Genomic DNA, 26,964 nt, shown 5'->3' with positions numbered 1-26,964 from the left:
TTGTGTATATATATATATATATATATATATATATATATGTACACACACACCACATCTTCTTGATCCATTCCTCAGTTGATGGACATTTAGGCTCTTTCCATGATTTGGCTATTGTAGAAAGTGCCGCTATGAACATTGGGGTACATGTGCTCCTATGCATCAGCACTTCTGTATCCCCTGGGTAAATCCCTAGCAGTGCTATTGCTGGGTCATAGGGGAGTTCTATCAATAGTTTTTGAGGAGCCTCCACACTGTTTTCCAGAGCGGCTGCACCAGTTCACATTCCCACCAACAGTGTAGGAGGGTGCCCGTTTCTCCACATCCTCGCCAGCATCTATAGTCTCTTGATTTGTTCATTTTAGCGACTCTGACCGGTGTGAGGTGGTATCTCAGTGTGGTTTTGACTTGAATTTCCCTGATGATGAGTGACCCTGAGCATCGTTTCATGTGTCTGTTGGCCATCGGGATGTCCTCTTTGGAGAAGTGTCTATTCAGGTCTTCTGCCCATTTCTTCACTGGATCATTCATTTTTCGTGTATGGAGTTTAGTGAGCTCTTTGTATATTTTGGATACTAGCCCTTTATCTGATATGCCATTTGCCACTATCTTTTCCCATTCTGTCAGTTGCCTATTAGTTTTTTTGATTGTTTCCTTTGCCTTGCAGAAGCCAGAAACTTTGTATCTTGATGAGGTCCCAGTAGTTCATTTTTGTTCCTGATTCCCTTGCCTCTGGAGATGTGTCAAGGAAGAAATTGCTGCGATTGAGGTCTAGGAGGCTATTTCCTGCTTTTTCCTCAAGGGTTTTTATGGTTTCCTGTCTCACATTCAGATCCTTTATCTATTTTGAGTTCATTTTTGTGAATGGTATAAGAAAGTGGTCTAATTTCATTTTTCTACATGTTGCTGTCCAGCTCTCCCAACACCACCTGTTGAAGAGGCTGTCTTTTTTCCATTGGACACTCTGCCCTGCTTTGTCAAAGATTAATTGGCCATATACTTGTGGGTCCAGTTCTGGGTTCTCTATTCTATTCCATTGGTCCATGTGTCTGTTTTTGTGCCAGTACCATACTGTCTTGATGATGACAGCTTTGTAGTAGAGGCTAAAGTCTGGGATTGTGATGCCTCCCATTTTGGTTTTCTTCTTCAATATGACTTTGGCTATTCGGGGTCTTTTGTGGTTCCATATGAATTTTAAGATAGTTTGTTCTAGCTTTGAGAAGAATGCTGGTGCAACTTTGATGGGGATTGCATTGAATGTGTAGATTGCTTTGGGTAATAATGACGTTTTAACAATGTTTATTCTTCCAATCCATGAGCACGGAATGTTTTTCCATTTCTTTGTGTCTTCTTAAATTTCCTTCATAAGTCTTCTATAGTTTTCAAAAATACTCAACAAGATACTAGCAAATCAAATTCAACAGCATATAAAAAGTATTATCCATTATGATCAAATGGGATTTATTCCTGGGTTACAAGGCTGGTTCAACATTCGCAAATCCACTAATGTGATACACCACATCAACAAAACAAAAGAATAAAATCATATGATCCTGTCGATAGATGCTGAAAAAGCATTTGACAAAATATAACATCTCTTCTTAATAAAAACCCTCGAGAAAGTTAGGATAGAAGGAACTTACTTAAACATCATAAAAGCCATTTATGAAAAGCCCACAGCCAATGTTATCCTCAATGGAGAAAAACTGAGAGCCTTCCCCCTGAGATCAGAAACATGACAGGGGTGCCCACTCCCACCACTGCTGTTAAAATAGTGTTGGAAGTCCTAGCATCAGCAATCAGACAACAAAAGGAAATAAACGGCATCAGAATCGGCAAAGAAGAAGTCAAACTTTCCCTTTTTGCAGACGACATGATACTGTACATGGAAAAACCGATCGACTCCACCAGAAGCCTTCTAGAACTGATCAATGAATTCAGTAAAGTTGCAGGGTCAATGTACAGAAATCAGTTGCATTCTTATACACCAAAAATGAAGCAACAGAAAGAGAAAGCAAGCAACAGATCTCATTCACAATTACACGAAAAACATGAAATACCTAGAAGTAAAGCTAACCAAAGATGTAAAAGACCTGTATGTGTGAATATTTTCAACATCAGTCTTGCATGTTCAAACCATACTGAACTGGCTGATGAATAATCCTCAAGATGTTTCCACCTCTGAGATTACTGGAGACATTTCCACCCTGTAAGATTGCCAATCTCATTCCAAATAAGATATCCCTTATTATTACTGTGGTTGTTTTTACTGTGGTTTTTATCGATACTGTTTTCAAGTCAATGTTGGTTATACTTAAAGAAAACATTATTAAGTTATTTGTCCCAAGTTTCGCACTCACACATCGCTATCCGAAAGCAAGGCCAGTGCAGTGGTTTCTACTCTATAGCTCTGACGGGCCAGTTACTGAGCAACTGTTGGGACTGCATCCCACCTCTTAGGGAGTGGTCATCCCACTCCAGATTTTTTAAAAGGTGACTTCCCATGAACTGAAAGAGTGGTGACAGCCATGTTTGGCTATATTTGCAGGTGTTTCTGCAAATAAATTAATGGCATCAGTGTGGAATTGTTACATGACAAGGTTCACAGATTTCAAATTTTACCCCATTTTTTGGATATTGACAATTCCTAGCATGCTATCTCACAAAAGAGATGTTTGTTGGATATTTAGTAAAAAGAACTAGAAACAACAGGAAGGGCACAAACATGGCACCACAGCATCAACAGAGTGCTTTGGGTGTTTTGTGGAAGTTAGGGTCTAGGATCTACCTGAAGAATCAGAAGAGGATTTCTTTCATCTTTCATACCACAGCCCATGCTTTCTCTTCGACCTTAGGACATCATTGCTCTAAGCAGTGTGGGAACACCTTAAGCAGTACACTTTTCAGAACACTGTGATGGGGAGGGTGTGCTGAATGCTGAGATGAAAAACACAATGTATCCGTGAGCAACACACACAATCCATGAGCACATAGTGGTGCCTTACTCCTGGAAGAGAACACAGGGAGTTTCTTTGACATAGGCTGTAACAATATTCTTCCAAATATGTCTCCAAAGAAAAAGGAAACAAAAGCAACAATAAACAAGGATACATCAAAATAAGCTTTTCACAGGAAAGAAAGTCATCTATAAAACAAAAAGACAACCTACTGAGTGGGTGAAGATATTTGCAAGTGACATATCTGATAAAGGGTTAATATCTAAGATACATAAAACAAAAACTTGTACAGCTCAACACATTTTTAAAAATCAGATTAAAAAACATGCAGAGAACTTGAATAGACATTTTTCCAAAGAAGACAGACAGATGGCCAAAAGACACACGAAAAGTGCTCAACATCACTAATCATCACAATGAAACATCGCCTTAAAACTGTGAAAATGGCTAGAATTGAAAAGACAAGAAGTAAGAAGTGTTGATAAGGACATGGAGAAAAATGAAATCTTTAGAACTGTTCATGGGAAGGTAAATTGATGCAACTACTGTGGAAAATAGTATGGAGGTTCCTCCAAAAGATAAAAATAGAAATACCCTATGATCCCATAATTTCACTGCTGGACATTTACCCAAAGAAAATAACTCAAAATTTTTACCCAAATTCAAAAAAGATACATGCACCCCTCTGATCTATTGCAGCATTATTTGCAATAGTGAAGACATGGAAGCAGCCCAGTGGCCACCACTAGATGAATTGATAAGGAGCTGGATGATGTGGGTGCATGTCCATATGCCATTAGCAACAACATGGATGGACCAAGAGGATATTATGCTAAGTGAAATAAACCAGACAGAGGAAGACAAATACCATATGATTTCATATATATGTGGAATCTAAAAAACAAATTAAAAAGCAAACAAAAATCAGAATCAGACCTATAAATAGAGAACAAACTGAAGATTGCAGAGTGGGGGATGGGCAAAATGGATGAAGGGGAGTGGGAGATACAGGCTTCCAGTGATGAAATGAGTAAGTCACAGGAATAAAAGACACAGCATAGGGAATTTGTCAATGATATTGTGATAGCACGGTGTGGTGACAGCAACTACACTTGCGGTGAGCATAGAATATATATAGAGATGGTGGACTACTTACTATGTTGTACATCTGAAGCTAATGTAACATTGTGTGTCAAATGTACTCAAATCAAGAAAATTAATAAAAGTAAACTTAAGAGGAAGAAGAAAAGGAGGGAGGAAGGGAGGGAGGAAGAATATCTAAAAATCTGACTGGACATTTCCCTTAAGAAAGACATGGTGGATGTTTTTGGAGCACTCACACCTAATTCAAACCCATGGAACTGGCCATAGGAGAATGAAGTTGAGATCATTAGATGTGGCAGTTTGCTCTTGGAGTTGTAAGAATCCAGTAAATGACATTCTCTCTTCCCTTCCTGAGTTCTTAGCCATTTTAAAAAACACCACCAGAAATCAGATGGAGATCAAGCTGTCAGCTTCATCACTGATGAAACCAGAATGGAAAATATATTCAGAATGTGTGGCTTCCTACTACTTTCCCCAGAATTGAACTTGCCCAAGTTAAAGGTGTATCTGCTGGCTACCCCTGTGCATGTCCACGGAGGACTGGAGCAAAACAACCAGAGCACAGGCTGCTCTGAAGGAGAGGAAGAGCCTGCACTGTGCCAGCCCTGTCCTTTCTCATCTCCCTGCAGAGTCACTCTCTCTTCCATGAGAGGAGTGAGTGAGTGAGTGAGTGAGTGAGCCAGATGTAGAAAGAAGGTACATGTCACCCTTCTCAATACTTAAAAGAGTAAAAGGGCTTACTCTTTGGACTGAAGCCTTAGGCCTGGAAGAGGGAGAAGATGACGCTTGACATTACAGTGGATGCAAGAAGACCAAGTTATGACATGGGACCCACTGACTCATATTCAATGGTGACTTTGCAATTCGGACAGTCTCATCAGCTGTGGCCCATCCTAATGCAAACAAAGATAACTTTACACCCCGAGCATCTCTCCTTTAACAACCTTATGGCCCCTCCCTGAGTTCCTTGCTTCATCAGCATGCAATACTGGTAAGCTGAAGAATGGAAAAACTATATGGGCAAGTATCCTGTTTGCAATAAAGAAGAGAGGAAGGGAACTCTGAACCAGGCAGCAGAAAGCATGACAAATGCATCCATGTTTTCCATATGTGAAGTGTAGTTGGTCGCTGGATGGCCAAGGACCTGCTCCAAAGAGTGTGGCAAAAGTGTGCATTTTGTATTTTCTTTCAGAAGATTTTCTCTACCTCTTTGGTTTCCTTAATGATTTCATCTTTACATGAATAAGAAGCATTACTCTTAATATCCTGGTACATAAGTGGGGCTGGGTGTTTATCTTACAAACCTGGAAGACAGAGTCACCCACATCTGGCCCAACATTTTGCCAAGAATCGAGCCCTGGAGGGAGTTGGAAAGGGAATCCAATATAGTGAGTTCAAACAGATGATTTCAGCTTCCATAATGCTCATTATTAATGAGAGAAGACAGAAAGCAGACATGGCCAGAGATGTGGTGGCATTCAGAAATCATTTTCAAGTCTTAAGAAGCAGGATGAAATTAAAGTACTCAAAAATAACCAAACTGTGATTGCAATGCATTTCATCCCGTTCTACTCTCAGCCCTGCTCCTTCAGGATTCCTTCCATTAACATTCTTTGATCCTTCTGTTCAAGGTTTTCTCTATTGATTTCCCTTTGACAAGATAAAGCCAAGAACCAATGTGTGAATTCCTTATAGCCAGTAGTCAAAGATGCCGAATTGAGTGGTACTATAGAGAGTTGTGAGATCCTTATATATAAAAAAAAAAAGAAAGCATTGGTTCAAATGAAAAAGAATAAGGGAGCTAGCAAGCAACAGCCCTCTCCATCCTGCAGATGGACTTTATCTGGTATTTGCACAGCCTTTTGGGCAAAGGAGTCCAGGACCAGAAATCACAGGATGTTCATTATTCTGTGATCTTGTGAGTCAGTTCCCTTTGGGGGGTTTCAGTTTCCTTACTTTGGAAATAAGGTTGAACGAGGTGTTCTCTAAGGCTCTTACACACTGCTGTCACTTCAAATAGTCATATTCTTTGTGGCCAACAATATTATTCCCACTTGGTAACAAAGAAAATAAAACATCAAGAAACTAAGTGGTGTAGACCACCGGCACAAGGAAGGAGAGGCCAGAGAGCCCAATTGTGAATGGGAGGCCGTGTTTGAGATGCCAAGATTAAGTTCTTTATTGTCTATTCCTGGGAACGAAAATTCACCTTGAAGGCAGAAACGAAATCAAGTTACAGCTCCTATTAATTAAATTTCCCACAGAAACTCCAAATGCAAACCAGGAGCTAACAAGATGCATGGGGCTACTCCGGGGGCACTTTCTTTTGTCTTTGTCAAGAGATTTGAAGAAATGCTTGTTCACATTCGTATGAAATCATGAGAACAGCAAAGTGGACACCTGTAATTGATAAATGGAGCTTTGGCTAAGCTAACTTGTATTAATTGTTCGGAATTAGAGTGAGGAATGGTGCTAATGCCTCTCTGTCCTGGTGCTGCTGACAGAAGTATCCATCAGAAGCCTGCTTTGCTTCTGCAGCACCTAATAAAACCCACCAAACCTGACCCGTCTCCCTCTGCTGCCATTCAGGCCTGAAGCAGAAAGGGGCTGCTGTTTTTTTCTCGCTGCATTTCCGTTCATAACTGCCTTCCACTGACTTTGAGGAAATAAAGCAGAATGTTTCTCTGGTGTAATTACACGTTTCTCCAAATTCTCATTTTGCTTTGAAACTAAGGCTATTAACATACATAGAACTTCCAGGGCCAAGAAAGAGGATACATACGAACAGCCGGGCTAGGATCTTATGGGTGCTCCATGTTGTGAATAATCCTTTCCAAAGATGAAATGTTACGTTAGTCTCTGTGAGTATCTATGACACTCAGCTTCCTGCTTGCCAGCTGCATTTGGGCAAGTCCTGCTCTCCTTTGCTGTTTCCTTCACTGTAAGATGGGTTGTTGTGAGGCTTAAACAAACACAGGCTTATAAAGCGTCTAGAACGTGCATGGGACACAGTCGGTGCAGTGATGATTAGTACTGCTGTTCTTATTTTCCCGAGTGGCAGGATGATAGCATCTCCTGGATTGTGTGAACCCCACATGCCAACAAAAGTTCTCTCGTTAACATCTTTGTGCAAGGGACAGATGGAACCACTGGGAGAACTCAAGCTTTATGTGATGTGGTGACCCTTACTCTGGGTTGTTTGAGGCTCCAAGCCTGCCTAGCTCCATGGGTTGGTCACTAACAGGGCACCCATTTCATCGAAAAGATAATTTATCTTTTGTTTAAAATTATTCTCTTCCAAATAATTAAGTGATAAGTCTCCTGCTTTTTTAAGATTATTTTAGTCAAACAGTTGGACCATTTAATCAACTGTCAACTGCATAATTGAACTAACAAGTCAGGGTGGCCTGTGAGGATGCCCAGGGAGCACATGGCAGGCATGTGAACAGAGTGTGGCAGGTGTGGGGCTATGCTGAGCTGAGCAGCCCACCAGCAGGCAGGGGTCAGATATCTAGTAGGTAAGGTTGGTCCTATTAGTAAGACAACATTAAGAGAACCTCTGCCAATCAATCAATCAATCAATCAATCAATCATTTTAGCTTTTTATTCTTCTGATAATCTAGACATGGAAGCTTTTCAGAACCCCAAATCCGTATTATTTTTCCTGCATATTTTCCCATTCTTAAAATGCCATCATTTTAAGATTTGTTCAGGGGTGCCCGAGTGGCTCAGTTGGTTAAGCATCCAACTTCGGCTCAGGTCATGATCTCACGGTTCATGGGTTTGAGCCCCGCATTGGGCTCTGTGCTGACAGCTCAGAGCCTGGAGCCTGCTTAGGATTCTGTGTCTCCCTTTCTCTCTCCTCCTCCCCAGCTTGCACTCTGACTCTCTCTATCTCTCAAAATTAGCAAACACTAAAACATTAAAAAAAAATTTTCATAAACCTGTCCTGGATTTTTGCTCTAGCTGAAAAATCTGTGAAATGAATGCTGGTGTCTTTTTTTCCATCTTCAATCAACACCAGCCTAAACCAAACATGTATAATTAGAAATGGGTTTGAGTCATCCTAAGGTTCAGAGGATGATACTAAGAGGAAGTAGAATTCCTTTTTTATCTCTAGAGGGCCAGGCTGGGCTTCTTCCATCGCCTTCAGGCTCTGAAGCTGTCGTGTAGTCACAGAGAAGATTGATGTCGGGAGTTGTGGAGAAATCTCACGAAAAACAGCTTACACAACAGAAGAAAAGGAACACTGCATCTTTGTTTAGAATAGAGTCATTAGCAATACTAGGAGCTGGAGAACGTCTGGATAAAGTGCACAGAGAGACAGTGCCCATTTGCATCTTGATGATGATGAATGAATGGTACATAAGGAGAATCCGGGGGATATTCAATGCAGAGAATGTTCCTAAACATGCTTCCCTCCATCTGATCATACCTAAAGGAACAAACATCACTCATAATTATGGTGCCATTAAATAAGAATTTTTATTTTAGACTTCTAGTTTCAAGTGTGCAACATGCTTCAACAATCCTATACATTACTCCATGCTCATGTGGTAAGTATAGTTAACATCTGTCACCAAACAGAGTTTCTACAGTCTTATTGACTATATTGCCTACACTGTACTTTTCATCTCCATGACTCATTTATTTTGTAACTGGAAGTCTGTACCTCTTAATCTCCTTTATCTATTTCAGCCATCCCCCTATCCACCTCCCCTCTGGCAACAACCAGTTCTCTGTAAGAGTCTGGTGTTTGTTGTTTATTTGTTTGTCTCTTTATTTCTTTGTTCATTTGCTTCTTATATTCCACATATGACTGAAATCATATGGTATTTGTCTTTCTCTATCTGACTTATTTCACTTGCCATTAAACCTGCCAGATCCATCCAGACCTCATTCATTTTTGCAGCTGAGTACTATTCCAATTTTTATATGTACTGAATCTTCTTTCTGTATTCATCTATCAGTGGACACTTGTGGACACGTGGGCTATTTCCATATCTTGGCTATTGTAACAATGCTGCAGTAAACATAGGGGTGTATGTATCTTTTTGTATTAGTGTTCATTTGCTTTGGGTAAATACCCAGTATTGGAATCACTGGATCATATGGTAGCTCTATTTAATTTTTTTAGGAACCTCCATAGTGTTTTCCACAGTGGATGCCGCAGTTTACATTCCCACTGAGAGTGCACAAGGGTTCCTTTTTCTCCACATCCTAGCCACACTTGTGATTTCTTGTGCTTTTGATTTCAGCCATTCTGACAGATGTAAGGTGATATCTCATGCTTTTCATTTGCATTTCCCTGATAATAAGTGATATTGAGCATCATTTCATGTATCTGTTGACCATTTGTATGTCTTCTATGGAAAAATGTTTGGGTCCTCTGCCCACTTTTTTAATCAGATTATTTGGGGTTTTTTAGTGTTGAGTTATATAAGTTCTTTGTGCATATTGGGTATTAACCCCTTATTGGATATATCGTTTGCAAATATCTTCTTTCATTCAGTGGGCTCTTTTTGGTTTTTTGATGGTTGCCTTTGCCTTTCCTTTCTTTTGCAAAAATGTTTTTTATTTTGAAGAGATACCAATAGTTTATTTTTACTTTTGTCTCCCTTGCCTTTAGGCTACATATCTAGAAAATTTTTTCCACTGCCAATGTCAAAGAAATTACTGCCTATGTTTTCTTCTAGGAGTTTTATGGTTTCAGTTCTCACATTTAGGTCATGAAAAAATTGAAGAACATTTAGGTCATGAAAGAAATTGAGGACACAGACCAATGGAAGATATTTCATAATCATAGATTGGAAGAACCAATATTGCTAATATGTTCATACTTTCCAAAGCAATCTGAGATTTAATACCATCTCTATCAAAATACAAACAATATTTCTCACAGAATGAGAACAAATAATATTAAAACTTGTGTGGAAACAAAAAAGACCCTGAATATCCAAAGTAATCATAAAAAAGAAGAAGAACTCTATACCCAGCAATTGCACTACTAGGTATTTATCCAAAGAATATAAAAATGCTGATTCGAAGGGACACATGCCCTGCAACATTTATAGCAGCACTATCAAGAACAGCCAAATTATGGAAAGAGCCCACATATCCGTGGACTGATGAATGGGTAAAGAAGATATGGTGTATATATATATGGAATGGAATATTATTTGGTGATCAAAAAGAACAAAATCTTGCCATTTGCAACAACATAGATGAAACTAGAATGTATTATGCTAAGTAAAATAAGTCAGTCAGAGAAAGACAAATATCATATGGTTTCACTCCTATGTGGAATTTAAGAAACAAAACAGATGAACATAGGGGAAGGGAAGGAAAAATAAGATAAAGAAAGAGAGAGAGAGAGAGAGAGAGAGAGAGAGAGGCAAACCATAAGAAACTCTTAAATAAAGAGAACAAACTTGAGAGTTGCCGGAGGGGTGTTAGGTGGGAAGGTGGGCCACATGTGTGATGGAGATTAAAGAGGCCACTTTCTGAGATGTGCACTGGGTGGTATATTTAAGTGATGAACCACTAAATTGTACTCCTGAAAGCTAACTTAGATTTAAATTGAAAAGGAAAGAAGAAGGGAAAGAAGGAAGGAAGGAAGGAAGGAAGGAAGGAAGGAAGGAAGGAAGGAAGGAAGGAAGGAAAGAAAGAGGGAGGGAGGGAAGGAAGGAAGGAAGGAAGGAAGGAAGGAAGGAAGGAAGGAAGGACGAAAGAAAGAAAGAAGAAAGAAAAAAGAGAGGGAGAGAAAAGAAAAGAAAAGAAAGAAAAGGACAAAATTGGAGTTATCACAATCTCAGATCATACTACCAAGCTGTAGAAATCAAGAGTATGGTACTGGCACAAAAATAGACACATTGATCAATGGAACAGAATAGAGAGCACAGAAATAAACCAATGATTACATGGTCACTTAATCCATGACAAAAGAAGTAAGAATAAACAATGGAGAAAAGATACTCTCTACAATAAATGGCAGTGGAAAACCTTGACAGCTACATGCAAAACAGTGAAACTGGACTACTTTCTGACACCATACATAAAAATAAACTCAAAATAGATTAAAGATCTAAACGTGAAACCCAATTTCTCCACTAGCTTTTAAAGAATTAGTTCACTAGATACCGAATTAAAACGTTAATGGTATACATTCCAAATCGTGGTATATAACACATGCAGAGACCAGAAGGCAGTGCAACACTGAAAATGTCTCAGGAGTACTATTTGGCCTTAGGTTCTAATGGGTGAGCCCCTTCCCAAAATGCAGCCTTTCCATATGCCTTTCACCAAGACCCATTATTGACTTTACTCATTCCTTACCCCTAAATACCTCTTGATCTGCTACCTACAGAACTTGCAGTTACAACTGGAACAATATGGAAAACCTAACATTTCCCTAACACAGTATGACTTAAAATAGAAAAATAACAGTCAACACATGTTGAATACTGGTCACCGTGCTCTGCTCCCTGGATCTGTCTGTCCTGAACAGCCTATGAGGTGGTTGTCATGGGAATAAGGTGGTGGCATTACCCTCCACCCAAAGACCAGCAAGCACACTGAAGTTGAACAGGTTGCTTCTTTCAAGGGAGAGCACAAACTGTGGCTATTCAGTGTCTCAGTAAGCAGATTTTAGAAAGGACTTATGGGATTAAGGCGTAGGTGATTTGGGAGAAGATTTTAGGAGGCAGAGACTTGCTCAGAATTGGATGCTGTCAGGAAGTAGGGGTGATAAATCTTATCTGTATGGGAGAGGGAATCCAGTGAAGCTAAAACTGGAGTTGGTAAAGAAACAGCCATCACTCATATGGGGGATCTTTGGTCATTGTTATGGTTTGGACAGTGGTCATGTTTTTGTCTGTGTCCAGACAAGTTCACGGGCTGGTCCAGTTTATGTTTTGATGTTAGCGTACTAGGAGTGGCTTATGTTTAACAGGAGAACACCAAGGCAAATTCCAGAAAACATCAAGGCCAAGCTGGCAGTCCCATGCCAGCTTCCAGATGTCAAGAGCTGCTATTATCTTCCCTGAAGAGGTTGATGGGCTAGTCCAAAGACATACAGCGTGTAAGTTAAAGAACCGTAATGGTAACACAGCTCGGTCTGGTACCTAAGCCCAAACATTTGACAAACATTTGCTCTTGTTTTGCTTTCATGAAACATCTGCTTTCACCTTCCTGGATTTCCCAGGGGAATCCAGCCAAGCTTCCCTTCATTGTCTGTGGGGAACTGGAGTGAGTGTTGAAAACAACACTGTCCATTGACTTCAGTGGGACTCCAAGCCTGGTATGACCTAAACCAGCCTCTTTCCCTTCACCTTCCATGACTCCATTGATAGATTTTGTTCAAGTATTGAGGCAGATGGGGAGGGAGATGGAGATGGAGATGGAATTGTAGATGGAGATGGAGTTGTTGTAGTTGTATGACGCTTGGAACCTGCTTTGGATTTTGTGTTTCTCTCCCTCTCTGCCTCTCCCCTGCTTGCACTCTGTCTGTCTCACTCTCAAAAATAAACATTAAACATGTTTAAGAAAAGAAAGATGACATTGTATTTATTCCCATTCATAAAGGAGCACGAACAGAGGTCTGTGACTCTTGATTTCCAAAGCTGTCATCTCGTTGGTATTGTAAAAAAAAATCTTTTGAATACAGTTTGAATCTTTTGAATACAGGCACACAACATTACATTAGTTTCCAGTGTACAACCTAGTGATTCAACTTCTCTAGATGTCTTGCTATGCTCACCATAAGTGTAACTGCCAGCGATCACAATCCTAGTGACTATATTCCTTAGGTTGTGCCTTTTATTCCTGTAACTTAGTCCTTCCATAAATGGAAACCTGTATCTCCCACTTCCTTTCACCCACTCTGCCCACTTTCACCCAACCCTCACTCCCCTCGCCTCTGACAACCATCAGTTCTCTGTTTTTACATCTTTGATTCTGCTTTTTGTTTATTGGTTTATTCATTTGTTTCATTTTTTAGACCATACATGAGAGAAATCATATGGTATTTGTCTTTCTCTGACTCATTTCACTTAGCATAATGCCCTCTAAGTCCATCCATACTGTCTCAAATAACACAATCTCATCCCTTTTTATGGCTGTGTACTATTCCATTGTATTTACTTATATGCCTATATATGATATCTATATATGGTGCCATGTATCATATATGATATATATGTAGATATCACATTTTTCTTATCCATTCATCTATCAATGAATACAGGCTGTTTGCATATTTGAGCTATTAGAAATAATGCTGCAATGAATAAGGATGTCTATACCTTTCCAAATTAGTGTTTTCATTTTCTTTGGGTAAGTACCAAGTAGTGGAATTACTGGATCATATGGTAGTTCTGTTTTTACTTTTTTGATTAACCTCCATAGTGTTTTCCACCAATAATACATGAGGGTTTATTTTTTTTTCCCTCATATTCACCAACATTTATCTGGCTTTTTTTCGCCATTCTGACAGGTGCAAGGTAATATCTTCTTGTGCTTTTGATTTTCACTTCCATGATGATTAGTGATGTTGAGCAACTCTTCATATGTCTATTGGCCATCTATACGTCTTCTTTGGAAAAATGTCTATTCAGATCTTCTATCCACTTTTTATTTATTTTTATTTTTTAATTCATTTTATTTTATTTATTTTGGGAAAGACAGAGCACATGGGAAGGGCAGAGAGAGAGGGAGAGAGAGAGAGAAAGAGAGAATCCCAAGCAGGCTCTGCATTATGAGTACAGAGCCTGATGTGGGACTCAAACTCACAAACCATGAGATTATTATGTGAGCCAAAATCAAGGGTCTGATGCTGAACTGACTGCACCACCCAAGCACCCCTGTCCATTTTTTAATTGGATTTTTTATTTTTTTAGTATTGAGTTGTAGATGTTCTTTGTATATTTTGGATACCAACGCCTTACCAGATATGTCATTTGCAAATATCTGCTCCCATTCAGTAAGTTCTCTTTTGTTTTATAGATTGTTTCCTTCACTGTCTTTTTATTTTGATGCAGTCCCAATAGTCTGTTTTTCCTTTTGTGTCCCTTGTTTTAGGAGACATGTTGTTATAACCCATATCAGAGGAATTACTGCTGTGTGCTCTTCTAGGTGTTTTTATGGTTTCAGGTTTCATATTTAGGTTTTTAATGCATTTTGAGTTTATTTTTCTGGACAGTGAAAGAAAATGGTCCAATTGCATTATTTTGCATATAGTTTTCCAGTTTTCCCAGAGCCTTTCATTGAATAGACTGTCTTTTCCTCATTTTATATTCTTGCCTCCTCTTTCATACATTAATTGGCCACAAAAGTGTGGGTTTATTTCTGGGCTCTCTATTGTGTTCCATTGATCTATGTGTCTGTTTTTGTGCCAGCACATACTGTTTTGATTACTACAGCTTTGTAGTATATCTTAAAATCTGAGATTGTGATACATCCAGCTTTGTTTCTCTTTTTCAAGATTGCTTTGGCTATTTAGGGCCTTTTGGGTTCCATGCAAATTTTAGCATTACTTGTTCTGTTCTGTGAAAAATGCTGTTTGCATTTTGATAGAGATTACATTGAATCTGTAGATTTCTTTGGGTAGTATGGACATTTTAACAATATTAATTACTCCAGTCTGTGAGCATGGAATATTCTTGTATTTGTTAGTGTCATCTTAAATTTCTTTCATCAATGTTGTATAATTTATTAGAGTACAAGTCTTTCATCTCCTTGGTTAAGTTTATTCCTAGGCATTTTATTCTTTTGGGTGCACTTGTAAATGGTGTTCTTTAATTAGTTTAAATGCTACCAATTTCTGGGTATTAATTTTGCATTCTGCAATCTTACTGATTTCATTTATTAGTTCTATTACTTTTTGATGGAGTCTTTAGGGTTTTCTATGGATAATATCATATCACCTGCAAATAATGACAGGTTAACTCTTCTTTACCAATATGGATGCCTTTTATTTCTTTTTCTTATCTGAATGCTACGACTAGGCCTTCCAATACTATGTTGAATAAAAGTGGCAAGAGTGGATATATCCTTGTCTTGTTCCTGACCTTAGAGGAAAAGCTTTCAGTTTTTCACCATTGAGTTTGTTGTTAACTGTGGATTTTTCATGCACAGCCTTTATTTTGTCGAGGTATGTTTCCTGTACATCCTCTGTGTTGAGGTCTAGTTGGTAATTTAAACATTAGATAAATTCTTTTTTTTTTAATTTTTTACTTTGAACCTGGTTCCCCAATGGGGGGATTTCTAGGGGAAATTGCCCTCAAAGATCTGGACACTGCATTCTTTAGGCTCAGGCAAAGGTCCTTGTTCCCTCCACCAGGCCTTCCTTCATGTCAGGCTGGAGGCTTTCACAAATGCCCGCATGTCCAGATTTGAGACTTTAGTGGAGAAGTCCACATAAAGCTAGTACAATCATTCTGTGTTGTCACTGTCCTGCCTCAAACCTTTAGTCCCTCTCTTGACCTCATGGAGTCCCTTCACCACTTTTTACATCACCCCATGGTGTCACTTCATTGTCCTCCTTTTTCCTGGGATGTCCTGCTTCAGCTATGTCCAGGGGCACCTTACAGTTTCATTATCACTCATTTGTTCCAGCCACTGCGCCATGCTTCTGCCACCCCCACCATCATCTGACAAAGGATTAGGTTCAAGCCCAGTAAGGGCAGACCCAGAGAAGCAAGTGAGAATGTTGTCTTTCATGCATCTGAAATAGCTATTCTGTTGTGATCCTTCTGGCACCAACTCTACCTACGACAAATGGTGTCTGAGGAGCGACTTCATACCCTCACACTTGTGACTAAAGCGTCTGGAATCTTTCGGTGGTTAAAGTAAAAACGTTCGTGGATGAAGAATTTGAGCACCTCTTTTGTTTCATTGAAACAAACGTGTAACCCTTTAGAGCAAGCATATAGTAGAAGCATCCTTGGAAGAAGCAGAAGAGGGCTAGATCTCGGTAGAGCTAAGGCTGACACTGTCTGAGCCAGGTACTGGGATGAATGTTATACATGCATTTTGTTCCATCTGTTCTTCATGGCAGTACTTCGATGTACATCCATTTACAGAGAGGTTAAGTGCCTTGCTCGTGGTGGAGTTAGTCTGTCTTCGGAGCCTGTTCCAAGAGATGACCTACTGGGTCACGATCAGGTCATATTGAGAGAACTCTCTCATTCATTTGCAGGGAAAGGCTTTCAGAACTGCCATCCTGGCTCCCTCCTAGATGTCAAATTTCACATTCAATCTTACCCAGATTCATCATGTCATATCATATTAAAAAGTGGCTGCCTTTCTTCACAATCATGGGAAGCTTGGTGTAGTGTTGTGACTACATTTAATATCATTCTACATATCAGGAGAGAATCAGTGGAGAATGACACGGGGGAGGGGAGTTGTTCCCCAACAACTACTATTTGCTTTAATCTGCCCCCACCCACAACAAAGGGATATAACCTTTGTTAACCTCCACTTGAAGACTAGCAGACATATATTCCTGATTAAAGAGCTAGACAGGAAGCATGGCATTCTTATTCAGCCTTTGATCAGAGGTCTCCAAAATTACGTGTTTGTCATGTGTGAACAGGTAACTTGAAAACACTGAAGGTCTGATGTGGGAAAACCAAAGGACACCAATGAGATCCAAACATAGTAAAAGTGAATAATGGTCAATGAGTTCACTTTAGGTGAGAAATCAAAGGATTGCCTAGGTTTCTACATTCGATGGTATTCTCCCATCCAAGCACTAACCAGGCCCGACCCTGCTTAGATGGTATTCTATCTCGGACTCCACTGGGGCTTGGATAGTGTGGACCTGTTTAACGCAGTTTGCATTCAAAAGTCAAGTTCATGTTGGTCTCTGTGCCCTGTGTTGGTAGGTCCAGGAAGCAAGAGGACATTTAGCTCACTGACCAATGGAAAGCCTGCCACCGATACTGACCACTGAGCACCATGCTTGTGAAAATCTTCCGGGTGGATCTCTGGGTGTGACCATAGCCAGGTTTTCTGCTCCTTTAGTACCAGAAGCAAAATTCTTATTAAATTCATGTCATCAGGATCAGAGGGCATTAGACTAGCCTGGAGGGCTCCTGGGTTCAAAAGGGAACTTGTTTTCATCTCAGACCACCATTTATTCATTTCCAAGGCCAGGCATTCATTCAATAAACATTTTCTAGGCAAGTACTGTAGTCCAACACTGGAAAAGCATATGAACCTGACATTGTCTCTTCAGAGACTGTAGAGTCACTTAGGGAAAAACAGACACATGATTTGTTTTAATTATGATACAGTGTGAGACGCACCACATTAGAAATAGACAACAGGTATAGTACTGGAAGTGGGTTGGCTGGAATATGCCTCACAGAATTAATAGGAGGAGATGCCCTGGATTGTATTCGAGCCGCATGCTAAGTGGGGTGTTATCATGGTGGTTAGGCTTGCAGACTTCAGAGTTAGACCCAAGCTGACATCTCAGCTGTGTCATTTTCCAATGAGCAAATTATCCAAGCCTCAGTTTTCCCCTTGTAAAATGGGAACAAACACTGTATCTACCTGACCCACTTTCAGGAGGAAAGCCGGTGAGGCACCCTGTATGTTTCCTAGAACTGTCATAACAAATAGGGCACAAACCTGGTGGCTTCCAAGAGCAGGAACGTACTTATTCACTGTTCTAGGGGTCAGAAGTGCGAAACCAAGGTGTTGGCAGAGCCCCGCTCTCCCAGAAGGCTCTAGAGGACAGTCTTTCCTTGCCTCCTTCCTGCTTCTGGCTGTTGCTGGTAATGCTTAGTGTTTCTTGGCTTGTAGGTGTGTGTGTTACTCCAATTTCTGTCTTCACATAGCCCTCTCCCCTGTGCATCTGTCTGAATTTTCCTTTTCTTATAAGGACACCAGTCATAGTAGATTTAGGACCCACCATAATTCAGTATGACTTCATTGTGATTGCATCTGCAAAGACCGTATTTCCTAGCAAGGTCACATTCATAGGCTCCAGGTGGCAATGAATCTGGGGGGAGGGAGCGCTATTTAACCCAGTACACACACCAACAAAGCAGCACTCCATCAACACTAGCTATCAAAATTATATTATTCTAACTGCAAACCTTGGGAGATCAATATTGTCCTCAGTGAACAATAAGCAGAAATTTAGGAATTAAGCAATTTACCCAAGGCTATTCAAAAAGCGAGTTGCAGGATTAAGATGCAAATGTGCCTCATAGGAATATAAAGCCAGAGAGGGTCACCAGCCATAATCCTTTGGGAACTGAAAGGAACTCATTCTGACACACAGATCCTTCCTGTCCATTGAGACAGCGTTGGCAGGACTGATCAAGCAGGCGGGAAATTGACGTCCTGAACATAGATGGCAAGACTTGAAGACCCTTGTAGATTTTATGAGCCAAACCCCACCAGAGAGCTTGGGCCCCCTGGATGTGTGCTAACCTGGCCTGAGTCTGGCAGGCAGACAAGCATGTCAGGGAGGCCCTGTCCTGGGGACAGGTCCTTACACACAGGAGAGCCAGATCTCAGCTTCTGCGTGCTCCGCCCCACCCCCCACCCCAGACAAAGAGTCTGGGTGTTATACCTGCTCAGCTAGAAGGACGCAAAATGCCGAAGTCTTCCTTGCGAAGGTAAGGTGGCAGTGTTGATCTAATGTGCAAAAAGGTCCAAAAGTGTGAGGGTCAGACGCAGCGCCAAATATTCCTGAGACCCTGTCAGCAAACAGCGGGTGGACTCCGTCCTCAACCTCGCACGAGATTAGCCACCATTAGCAGTGACTGTAGACAATTTCTTGAAGCCTCTGAGACTGGAAAACATAAGAACATGTAAATCTTTCTGCCTCCAATCGCCCCAGTCGCCAAGGCCTGGGGTCTGAGTGCTGTGCCCTAGCCCCCTCACCCTGTCTGCTGTCTCCACAGCACAGCCAAAAAGTCCTTTTCAGTTCACAGCCTGCTCACCCCCCTACCCTCCTTGCCTGCTTCCCCACAATCTTCAGCAAGCTGTTTATCCCAGCTCAGAAGCCCTCAAGGATCTGCCATCCCTGCCCCTATGGCATTACCCTCTGCCATCAGAAAAAAAAAAATGTCTCGAGGTGCCTGGTGGCTCCTTCCGTTAAGCTTCTGTTTGACTCTTGGTTTCGGCTCAAGTCATGGTCTCACCATTTATTGAGTTCAGCCCCTGATGGGGCTCCACACTGAGTGCGAAACCTGGTTGGGACCCTCTGTCTCTCTCTTCTTTCTCTGTCACTCTCCTGCTTACATTCTCTCTCTCTCCCTCCCTCTCTCTCTCTCTGTCTCTGTCTGTCTTTGTCTCTCTCTGTCCCTCTCTCTCTTACTCTCTCTCTCAAAAATAAATAAACTTAGAAAAAAGAAAACAATATCTACACACACATGCACATTCTCCCCCAGCTCACTCAGCTTTAGCCATACAGCTCTGATTACATCCCCACCAGCCTCAGTGCCTTTGCACATGCCTGATATGTCAACCCTGCCCTATCTCTTCCCATTTTCTTTAAAGTTTATTTATTTATTTTGAGAGAGAGAGAGAACAAGTGGGGAAGGGGTTAAGAGGGAGAGAGAGAAAATCCCAAGAAGGCCTAATGCAGAGCCTAATGCAGGACTTGATCTCATGATCGCAAGATCATGACGTGAGCCTCCCAGGCGTCCTGTCTCCTCCCACTTCAATTACCTCTAAGTGTCCTTGTGCTTGTCCATCCAACTCTAGGAATCTATACTAGGGAAATACTTGCACAGGTGCACAAAGATATCAGGATGCCCATTGCTTTATTTTTTGCATTAGAGAAAAAAGAGGGACAAGTCCACAAGCAAGTGAAATAATGTGTGTGATCTACCCTGTAACCACTTTGGAGCTGGTAGAGTGATGCCAGGGGGTGTGGACGAACCCAGAAACCCCCGCATGGCACGTTGTATTAGGGTGTCCTAGGTGATGTCTTCTGAATTCCTGAGTAGAGTCCTCACTGGGGAGCCGGAGGAAGGGATAGGAGGCAAGTCAGACTCAGGGCTCGAAAGGGCTCAGGCATCCCTAGCACACCCCTCCCTGGGCATGTATCTTTGTGCTGTCTGTCATGACCTCAATTTTACTCTGTCACTTTCATTGACTAAATTGGAAATCATCTGTAACTTTCACAAAGTGATCCCGTACTCAGATGAAGCCAAGTGCTGCTGTGGTCCTGGGTGTATTGGATCAAGGGTCAGAAACCCATGTTTAAATTCTCAATCCGTTGCTGACAAGATCTCTCACTTGGGGCAGGAGTTTTTGCTCACCCTCGTGGTCATGGGTAAGCATCGTGGGAGATGGATGAAATACTCCCCCTGGTCTCTTTGTTGCAAGTGTGTATTGGGGTTTCCTTCCCGAGGCTTCTGCAGTGTTCATATGAGTAACGAACAATTGATGACCTATTTAGTGAGTGCCAGGTCATCGGCCCTCTTCTGAGCCCTTTAAAGGTACATTACAGTAGCTGTGTGGAATAAATACTATTAACTTGGCTTTATGAAAGAAGGAAAGTGAGGCCCAGAGAGAATAAGTCTTGCCCAAAGTCACACAGCTAGAAAGCTGTAGAACTGGAACCTAATTCCAGGCGGTCTGACTTCAGAATCCATGATGTTAGCCGTTTTGTGATGCTGCCATGAAAATCTGTAAGCCGCTGCGCAATGGAAGGATTCATTCGAAAAAGTATTTTAAGGGAATGAATCTGAAGAGCTGATATAAAAATGGAAGTGAAAAAGGAAAACTTATCTATAAGATCCCAAATGCAAAAAAGCAAGGCAATGTTCTCCTTAAATATTGAAGCATTCTTTAATGTTCATTTATTTTTCAGAGGGTTGGGGAGGGTCAGAGAGAGAGGGAGACAGAATCTGAAGCAGCTCCAGGCTCTGAGCTGTCAGCACGGAGCCTGATGTGGGGCTTGAACTCACGGACCACAAGATCGTGACCTGAGCTAAAGTCAGTCGCTTAATTGATTGAGCCACCCAGGTGTCCCAGAAGCATTTTTATACCTATCACCTCCAGATACCATAACATGACTGTATCTACATATGTCTGTGTAACAGTTGAGAGAGAAGGAGTCACTACTGCTGCATCTCGTGCATTTTCTTTCTCTGAAAATAACGCCATCAGTCGTACGTGGCACCAATGCTTTCTATTTTAATTTCACAGATGAAAGAACTCGGTGTCATCTTCTACAACTGCAGCTGCCTGGTCCTGGATTTACAGAGGATATTCGCTCTGTATAGCTCATTAAAATTCAAGAGCAGAGTACCTCAGACCTGGTCCAAGAGGCTCTATGGAGTCTATGACAATGAAAAGAGATTGCAGCTTCAGCTGAACGACACCAAATCCCAAGCATTTGTGTCGGTGAGTCATTGCCCTCTTACTCTTCCTTCTTCCAAAGTTGGAATGTTCCAGTGTGATCTTGTGCTGGGCAAACCTGAATTCTAAAGATGAGTCCTGTCCCACCTGTTGAAGAGGTAAGATGTACCCACTTTTTGAAAAGAAACTTTTTTTAATGTTTGTTTATTTTTGAGAGAGAGAGGGAGGGAGAGACAGAATGCAAACAGGGGAGGGATGGAAAGAGAAGGAGACACAGAATCCAAAACTCTAGGCTCTGAGCTGTCAGCATGGAGCCCAATGACGGGCTCGAACTCACAAACCACTAGATCATGACCTGAGCAGAAGCCGGATGGTAACCGACTGAACCACCCAGACACCCCAAGACATACCCACTCTTATGCCTAACCAGATGCTGTCCCTATGATAATAACAATAATGAATTTCAATATTCATTTCTAGTTCCTGATGCCTTTGGTCCCTGCGGTCATCTGGGAGACCCAGCTTTGGGACCCTGTTACAAATGAAGGGATTGAGGCTAATACATTAACACAAAGACCCTCAGATGGCAGGTGCCAAGACAGGTACCTCCTCCCAGCATCTCTGACACCAGATCCTATTTTCCATGTCCTACTTCAGTGATTCTCAGACTCGATTCATACAAACCTTGGATGAAACAAATCTGAGGAACCCCGGTGTGTAAAACAGATAAAGAACTGTCAAACTTGATTGAAGCTGAGGGAGGAGGCACAGGAAGGCAGGGCACAGCTTCAGGCCTCTGACCTCACTGAAAACTACCACTCCCCACCCCCACATCCAATCATATCGCTGTTCCACAGGGTCACTGGGAATGGGCAATGTGAATATCTCTGCCTATAGCCCTGGTCCCCAGACTTTAAAATACTTAAGAACTGACAGGGGAACCTGTTTAAAATGTAGATTTACATGAGCTGCCTGGGTGGCTCAGTTGGTTAAGCATCCAACCCTTGGCTTGGGCTCAGGTCATAATCTCACAGTTCCTGAGACTGAGCCCTGCATCAGGCTCTGTGCTGACAGTGCAGAGTCTGCTTGGGATTTCTCTCTCTTCCTCTCTCTCTGCCCCTCCCCTACTTGTGCTGTCTCTATATTTCTCAAAAATAAATTTTAAAAACATTAAAATAAAATAAAATGCAGATTTACAGCCTCCCACCCTTACCCAGGATCTGATCCATTGGACCTAGGGTGAGACTTTAGAATTTTGATTCAAAGCAGCCTTCTGAATTGATCCTGGGGCTTAGAGAAACTTATTAAGACCATGATCCCAAATTCAACATGCTGGTCCCCCACTGACAAGAGTGCTTTTATGCCAACAACTTTCATATCACTGAAGAATGTGTCACTGAAGAGTGAATTCTGTCCTTTTTGTCAGTTAAAATGAAAGCACAGTCTGAAAATTTAGACATGTAGCAATTGAGACAAAAGAGGTTAAGTTGTTTATCTTAACAAATTCACATAAATGCGAAGAGTAGAAAATAGACTGAAAGATTTTCACCAAATGAAGTGAAAAAAACTTTTAACATGTGGAGGTCAGCAATGCAGTAATAAGTAGCATATTATATAGGGTGTTTTACTAGCAAAATGACTTCATGCATTCAGTTTCATTTCCTCTCAAGACAACCCTGGAAGACAAGAAGGCCAGGTAGTATCCTGAATTTGTAGATGAGTCACAACAGGAAATTCGCCAAGGAGCCCTTAGTGCAGAGAAGGTAATGGGGTGGCTGACGCCCCAAGGGACATGTGCTTGGCCAGCTCCAGTAGGACAGATGGGATGCAGCAAGGAAGAGAAGAATTGAAAGCAAATTGAGATAATTGCTGGATTTCAATTTACAATTTGAATCTTAGGATTGATGAATGTGGGTTTTGCATATATTTAAATTCTCTTTTTTTTTAATGTTTTTTTTTGAGAGAGAGAGCGTGAGAGACAATGTATGCATGCACACCTGACTGGGGGAGGGCAGAGAGAGAGGATCTGAAGCAGGCCCCACGCTGACAGCAGAGAGCCTGATGCAGGGCTCAAACCCATGAACCAGGAGATCATGACTTGAGCCAAGGTTGAATGCTTAACCAACTGAGCCACCCAGGCACCCCTAAATTCTGACTCTTAAAAAGGTGGTGGTGCTGGAGTCCCCCTTTGTTGATCCCAAAGATAACTTATCTACCCCAGACAGAGGGCCCAGGCCTTTAATAAAATCTACTAAAATGCAGACCTTTGTTGTATTCTGTGGCAGATTTACAAATTGCTTTTTATCAAACAATTTGCCACAAGATACGTAGAGTTTTGAAACATGCCTTTAGGTATAGTCTTTTAAAGTATATGATGCCTTTATTTCCTATTTTTATTTATTATATTATGTCAACTTATTGTTTTCTATTTCCTAGTAATATCAAGCCTACCTTTGAATTTCAATTCAGAGGTATTAATTGAACACCATGTTTCCAGAGGTATAAAATCCTACAGGTATAAAATAAAATCAGACCCCCGCCAACACTGGAATTGATGTCATTTCCCAGAGCTCCTTGATTTCACCCCTGTTGTGGCATTTATCACATTTTTGTAGCCTTTTGTTTATTGTTTATTGATAGTCTCTCCTGCTATTTAAAAGCCTCTGAAGATCATATACTGGACTGTCTTGCTCACTGATATTCCCAACACCTTACTCAAAGCTAAATGTTGGATTTGTTTTATTAGTAGTGATTTTAATGTAAAGTTCTAGGATTTGTATAATTTTCTGAGTCATGCATGCCAAACAGATGCCAAGACAAAATTATTTAAATTCAAAGTATTTGTTGTAAAATATCTTAAAACAGTATATTATATTTTTATAAACTCACAACCCCAGGACTAAATTCACACACACACACACACACTATTGAAAACACACAGACACATAAAACACACATTATTAGGAATCGCCATCCCCCAAATTAGATTTTAGGTGATTGATAACTTAGCATTGTTAAATATAAATTTCTAATTAGGATGTAAAAATTAATTATTTCTAATTTTCTCACAGAACCCCAAAGATACATGGTGAGAGTTAGCTATGTGATCTCTAATAACTAGGGGTCACAGAGTTCTGATTTTCTTACATTCTCCTTTAAAATAAGATGACAGAAACCATATTTGGCTGGGTTTTTGTCTTATCTTACAGATTTCTTTTTAGAACCCTTGTTATTATAAATTTGCTTTCCAAGATAAAGACTAGTGCAATGCCTGGGTGGCTCGGTCAGGTGAGCATCCAACCCTTGATTTCAGCTCTGGTCATGATCTCATAGTTTGTGAGTTTGAGCCCCACATCAGGCTCTGTACTGACACCTCAGAGCCTGGAGCCTGCTTCAGATTCTGTGTCTCCCTCACTCTGCCCCTTCCCCGTTCATTCTCTGTCTCTCTGCCTCTCAAAACTAAATAAATGTTAAAATTTTTTAAAGAATATTTTCATCACCACAAGGAAAACCATTAGGAGTCATTCTCCATTTTCCCCTTCCCTCAGCCCCTGGCAACTAGTTTCTGTCTCTTAGAATTCTCCTTTCTTTAGGCATTTCATATAAATGAAGTATATGCAATATGTAGTCTTTTGTAAGTGACTTCCTCCACTTAGTATGTTTTTGATGTTCATTCATGTTGCCGCATGAATCAGTGCTTCATTCCTTTTCGTGGCTAAATAATATTCCATTGTACAGATATGCCACATTTCATTCATTCATGCATCAGTTGAAGAACATTTGGGTGTTTTTATCGTTTGGCTCCTGAGAGTGGTGTTTGCGTGAACCTACCTGTGCCAGTTTGTGTTTGAACACCTGTTTCCAGTGCTTGGGGTGGCAGTTTTGGGTAATGAAGCAACTCTGTGCTTATCATTTTGAGAGACTGGCAAGCTGGTCTCCAAACTGGCTGCTCCACTTTACACTCCATCAGCAGTTAGTGAGGACTCCGTTGCCTCCACATCTGTGCCAACGATTGTGATTTTGTTTTATTTTACCCCTGAGTGGGTGTGAAATGGTATCTCACTGTGGCTTTTATTTGTATATTTTAATGTCCTCATTGACTATTTTTTTTATCTTTTTTGAGAAATGTCTATCCAATCTTTTGCCACTTTTCAATTAGTTTTGGTTTTGTTTGTTTTTTGAAAGAGAGAGCACAAGTAGGGGAGGGGCAGGTGGAGAAGGAGAGAGAGAATCTTAAGCAGGCTCCATACCCAGTGCAGAGACCAATGTAGGACTCCATCTCACAACCCTGAAATCATGACCTGAGCCAAAATCAAGAGTCAGGCATTTAACCAACTGAGCCACCCAGGCACCCCTTATCTGGTTTTCTATTACTGAGTTGTAAGAGTTTTTATACATCCTGCATATAACTCCTTTATCAAATACACAATTTGCAAATATTTTCTCTCATTCTGTGGGCTGTCTTTTTGTGTTTCATATGGTGTATGGACTTTTCAAAAACTGGGAAACTGTTGTTAAATAAATCAGAAGAAGCCTGCTAGGGCAAATAATTAATGAATATGAAAAACAAGTTATGTTATGTGCATGTATAAGAAACTGATTGATCTAAGAGAGAACATACTGCCTAGAAGCATGGTGTATGAGAGCACTTGAAGCATAAAAGGCATCACAGAGGTGAAACAGTGAAGTATCTGATTTTCTTCTCCTTCTCCTAGTAAGTGCTGGCCTCAAAACAAATAATTCAGGAGCAATAACAGGGAAACTTAACAGCCTTCTCTCTGATTAATCTATTGGAACTAGTTAACTTCCTCTATGCAATCAGTAGATCATTCTTCGTGTTGTTCATTCATTTATTCTACAAGAAAGCGAGTGAGCACGAGGGGAGAAGGGGGCAGGGAGAGAGGGAGACAGAGAATCCCAAACAGGCTCTGTGCTGACCGTGAGATCATGACCTGAGCTGAAACCAAGAGTTGACCATTTAACCAACTGAGCCACTCAGGCGCCCCTCCTTCATTTACATCTTAAGCAAACATTTTTAAGCCACCAGGATATCCTGACACTATTTTCAAAGGTAGTGGCCTCTGGAACACATCTTCAAGTAGCACCATGCACCATGCTCTCAGAAGCACCTTCACATTCATCCCGCAGATACGGATACTCAGCATATACTAACCGAGGCATGGTGTTAGGTAAAGGGGATGCACAGCCCAGCGGTGGCAAATGAATGCAATACAGTGTAGCATGTTCCAGAATGAAGTTCCAGGAAGCAGGGAAGACTCTGATCACTGACATATGCCAGCTGGCTAGACTAGAGCTGCAACGTGGCGGGCACGTCGTGGTATTTGCTGAACAAATGAAAGCAAGCACAGAAGAAAGGCGTGCACCCAGCCAGGGACCGCCCAGTCCCGGATTTAAGCCTCAAGGGAAGGGGAGCCTGGGTGGCTCAGTCAGTTAAGCCTCCGACTTCAGCTCAGGTCAGATCTCACGTTCCTGGGTTCGAGCGCTGTTGTGCCCAAGTTTTTAAAATCGCCCCAAATCACCCCAAAACAAACACCAGAGACTGCTAGGGAGA

General features: G+C 41.1%; 1 protein-coding gene across 1 annotated transcript in view; it reads left to right on the top strand.

The window, feature by feature from the left end:
* Window positions 1-26,964, top strand: part of PLD5 (phospholipase D family member 5) — a 327,662-nt gene that overhangs the window by 259,551 nt on the left and 41,147 nt on the right. The window contains exon 6 of the mRNA XM_029934829.1: window positions 21,240-21,437. Coding sequence (XP_029790689.1) covers window positions 21,240-21,437 — 198 coding nt within the window. The remainder of the gene's footprint in view (window positions 1-21,239; window positions 21,438-26,964) is intronic.

The sequence above is a fragment of the Suricata suricatta genome, chromosome 3, assembly GCF_006229205.1.
Source record: "Suricata suricatta isolate VVHF042 chromosome 3, meerkat_22Aug2017_6uvM2_HiC, whole genome shotgun sequence".
NCBI classification, from domain to species: domain Eukaryota; kingdom Metazoa; phylum Chordata; class Mammalia; order Carnivora; family Herpestidae; genus Suricata; species Suricata suricatta.
Note: the sequence above shows the minus strand (reverse complement) of the source record. Positions and strands in the feature narration are given on the sequence as shown.